At 37.2% G+C, this 4,346-nt stretch overlaps 1 protein-coding gene across 4 annotated transcripts in view; it reads right to left on the reverse strand.

Annotated features, from left to right (window-relative positions):
- The window catches only part of LOC109224383 (ELMO domain-containing protein C-like), a 7,345-nt gene extending 3,447 nt beyond the window's left edge, over nucleotides 1–3,898 (reverse strand). The window contains exons 1-6 of one of the 4 annotated variants that reach the window (XM_019388972.1): nucleotides 3,293–3,778; nucleotides 3,036–3,116; nucleotides 1,858–1,967; nucleotides 1,303–1,371; nucleotides 1,061–1,176; nucleotides 869–923 (exon numbers count right to left, since the gene is read on the reverse strand). In XM_019388972.1, the coding sequence (XP_019244517.1) occupies nucleotides 869–923; nucleotides 1,061–1,176; nucleotides 1,303–1,371; nucleotides 1,858–1,967; nucleotides 3,036–3,060 (375 nt within the window). In that variant the 5' untranslated portion in view covers nucleotides 3,061–3,116; nucleotides 3,293–3,778. Of the gene's footprint in view, nucleotides 1–868; nucleotides 924–1,060; nucleotides 1,177–1,302; nucleotides 1,372–1,857; nucleotides 1,968–3,035; nucleotides 3,117–3,292 lie in introns of all 4 variants that reach the window. The other 3 variants (XM_019388976.1, XM_019388968.1, XM_019388965.1) reach the window with 3 other exon arrangements.

The raw sequence follows: 4,346 nt of genomic DNA on the forward strand, positions 1-4,346 counted from the left end.
TCGTACCCCCCCCCCCACCCCACACACACACATACACACAAACACAAAGACCCAGGAACCCAACCATTATCTTTTTCCACCTCCTCCACAGGTGACTCGAATCTCCAATGGTTGGAGGAGAAAGGTCCTTACCACTAGACTATCGCTTCACATAGACTTCTTACAATTTTGTTAATATTGTTAGCTTTTAAGGATTTGAAATGTTCAAAAACGCAAATGAGCGCATGAAGATTAGCAATTTCATTGTCTGGCTATCAAAAAGTTAGCCACTTTTACAAAAAACAAAGAGATGCATGACAGTAAAGCCATTTTTATCTTCTTGGTCAACCAACTTATAAAGCATTCCGACTAATTTATCCCATTACTGTACATTTCAGCCATTAACACTAAATAATTAATGACAGAAATACTTCTTCCAGCTATTTCAACAAATTTTTATATGCTGCTATCACCAAGAGACCACTAGGTGCCTGCATGTATAACATTAGAAAGTTATACAGAGATCATCCACACATCAGGGAACCCATCCCTCCAACAACTATCATGATTTTCAGGGTTGTTGAGCAAGCAATTAAAAACCATATGTTTTCTGCGCACAAGGAAAGAAAAACGTGCAGCAAAAGTAGTGAAGTAACTCAAGTGTAACACAACGATCAGAATAGCTACAATCTCAGGATGCAAATTCATAAGACCTGCTTAGAAAAAAATAACCTAGACCTGTCAGGTCTGCAATAGCCACAAAATCACAGTAAATCTCGACACTAAACATTAGCTTTTCCAAGTGATGTTCTCACTCTTACAAGTAAGTACACGTTTGCTTAGAAATTTTGGCTTTCTCCCACAAAAAGAGTGACTAAAGAGGACATACCGGGAAGTTCCTTGCAAAGTATAACAAATTCTCCAGCGATATAAATCCACCACCCCTACAGAATCAATCAAACAGCTTAAAAACGACCCAAGATTGCAATAGGCAGAAACGGGAAATTAATCAGAAAGATGCTGCAATAAGCTTGAGAATATCTTTTTTTTTTTTGTTGGGAGGAGCGAGGTGCTGATGTACCTAAAGTCAGTAGAAGGATCTTTTCCTTGCCAGCCCATTTCTTTCCACTGTTCAGATATTAAACTACGAAGTTCTTCCTCAGGAAAGGCAGCTTTCCATAAAGCTTTTAAAGCTTCCTTTAGGTAAAAAAGAACAAAGAGAAATGAGAATGTGAGAAACAACCTGAATGAAATGTCAAAGTCTTAAACATATCACCTCATAACCTTATTGCAAAACACTTAAATGTCTTACACAGAAGGTACCTGGTGTTCAGGGATAGAACTATCATATGCAACATCTATACGGCTTTGTAGCCTCAGCAGACATTCCTCCTGACATTAACAAAGTGAGATAAAACATCAGTAGCATCCAATATGTCAAAGACATTCCAAACTTCCTTACCATGGCTAAGCTATTCTTTTGCATGACATTAGAAAAAAAAAAAGAAAATTTGACGTAGACAGCCAGACACCCACTAGAGAGTCGTGGCCCATCTCATTAAAATGGAAAGCCAGAATATTTTGACAAATCAGTTGTGCCTAAGACAAGGCACAGTTAGAAATAAAAAGCACAACATATCCGGATGCACAAAATGAGCACATTTGTCCAACTCAACAACAAATAAGAACGAAATTGAAAAATACAAACGAAGAACTCACACAACAGGACATCTGAGAGTCATTCCAAGAAATACAAAAGTTCAACAGGAAAGGAACAAGCAGATCTGAAATGCATACCACTACATTGTGCTTTATGACAATCTTAGCATTCAGCAAGCAGGATATTTAAACTTCATATAAGCTCCACAAACATATTACCTGGGCTGGAGTTAAATCAAATGATGGACGAGCATCACTCTCCCTCCTTTGAGCACAAACACATGAAAGGCCTCTGCCAAGCCACGCTGCTGATCCTGCCACAACCTCTGCTGTAACAACATAAAATGATTGTATAAAGAAAATGGGAATTCCAGATTTTCCAATGATGACGTGCTTCTATTATGGGTGGGACTGGAGCAAGGATGATACAGATACCAGATAGAGAAGCACTTCTATCTAAAGACATGTTCACATCTGACAAGAAATTTTCTGTCATTCTCCGTACACAATTAAGCAACGAGGATTAGCTGAATTGCATCATCATGCAAATATGATAAATTATAGCACATGGCATGAAAATGGAAATAAACATAAAATGTGTTCTTATGAATATTTTGCTTTGTAAAAATGTGTTCCTATGATACAACCTAAACATCATGGGCTGTAGTAACACAGTAGAAATTGTAAAGGACACTTCCTGCTTGACTTAGTCCTTCAATTATAACATAAGTTTCCTTTCTAGTATCTGATTTGATAAAAAATCATGAGACTTTTAATTAAGCAATAAGGAAAACAACTCATCATGCTACGTGGATACAATCAAGAAAATATTAGCAGACTATTTCCTGCAAATATGCTGGGCAAATAATATTTTCAATTGTTTATAAAAACATTTAGTTGTACAATTTGATAAACCTACATTCAGAATCAATAAAATGGAACGAATGGTTCCAGAAAAGCTGAAAAGGCCAATATTACATCAGTTTATGTTACCAAAATTCCAAAAATGAGCTACGTCCAGATGAATAGCAATTAGCTTCAAAGGTCTAGCAAGAATTTGGTATATAGCTTGTCTAAATGTCCGAATGGTTCTAAAACATTGAATATAGCTGAAGTTCAGCACCTGATGATGAATAATACTACATATTTTTCTCCTACACAACCAAATTCTGTTACTAAATCGGAAAGAGTTTTCCTATGCAGACGTGTTCAAAATATGCTCCAGTGCAGCTTTATCTACAGTAGACTTAAGTACTGGTGAATCACATATTAAGTTATTAACTCTGTGAAACCAATCTGTTCATAACAAATTCATGAATCTGTTGATTATCCAAAAGATAGGGCACGTCACGACAAAATTCAGGGAAAAAAAGAGGAAACAGCGGATGCAAACTCACCACAAATATCAATGCAAGTAGGCATGAATGCAACTAACTTTTCAATTCACAGATCCAAAACCTCATAGTATAAATTTACTCCTGACATAGATAGAGACCAATCGGTAATGCATACAGATAGAAATACAAATTTTGAGGCCACAAAAGAGAGAGAGAGAGAGAGAGAGAGAGAGAGAGAGAGAGAGAGAGAGAGAGAGAGAGAGAGAGAGAGAGAGAGAGATGAGCGAATGTTTGTAGTGTTAGGTAAATGAATGTACCAGAAGTTGAATGGCAAGTATTGCCTCTTTCAAGTCCTTGAGAAATCCTTCTCACCGCCACGAACGATCCTCCTCTATCCTCCATAATACTGAAACTAAAAAACTCTTCTCTACAATATTTGCATCACATTCAACTCCTCCAATAGCTACAGACCTCCGTCAATGGAAATGCTAACAGTTCAAAGTAACAGAACTGAACCGATATGTAATAAGAAAAAAATTGCAATAACCAAGTTGAATTTCTTTTACAGTTTCTCAAATAGAAAATGCGGAATTCCTCCGTTCGAATCTCGAGATCTGTTATCACGCAAAAACCTCTGCAGCAAGGGAGTGTGTGTATATTTTTTTGTGTATTTATAGGTGCAAAAATATAGCTATATCTGAAGGTGAATATGTGTATATATAGGTAAGATGATATCTATATATCTATATATAGAGATAGAAAACAGGAAGAGCGATATTCTCTCTGTCTAGATTTTTTTACTCTGCAACTTATTCTCCCCGAAGAGATTTGTTAATGGAGAAGAGAAGAGCGAAGTTGGGGTGGGGGGAGAGAGAGGGTGGGTGGTTTTCGGGAAGTTGGGGTGGGGGGAGAGAGAGGGTGGGTGGTTTTCGGGATTGGGGGGGTGTGAATGTGATATAAGCTGTTGAGCAGTTTTGTTGAGTTGGGTGGCATTCGCGTCCGTTAGAGAGGACCCCGGGAGGGTGGAGGGGGGGGGGGGGAGTAGGTGAGGGGGAGACGGCGATTATTGAGAAAAACGGTTACGGGTTTGAGTAATGGGGAGTTTTATTGCAGAATTATAAATTTAGATATTAAAACCAGTTAATTACAATTAAAATAAGAAATTGACTGCTGATTTACTAGTTTTTTGTCAATGCTGGATAGAATTCATGAATTAATTACGACTATGTAGGAAATTGCATCTTTTGAAGATTTTTTTTCTTCTTTTTTTAACTTAGATCAGCTCAAATTTTAAATACTAAAACTTGATGAAAATGTTTGGTAGACTATACGTCTACTCATAACTAGTGTATTTTCACTTGTTGGTCAAGT

This window comes from Nicotiana attenuata, chromosome 1 (genome assembly GCF_001879085.1).
Source record: "Nicotiana attenuata strain UT chromosome 1, NIATTr2, whole genome shotgun sequence".
Taxonomy (NCBI): domain Eukaryota; kingdom Viridiplantae; phylum Streptophyta; class Magnoliopsida; order Solanales; family Solanaceae; genus Nicotiana; species Nicotiana attenuata.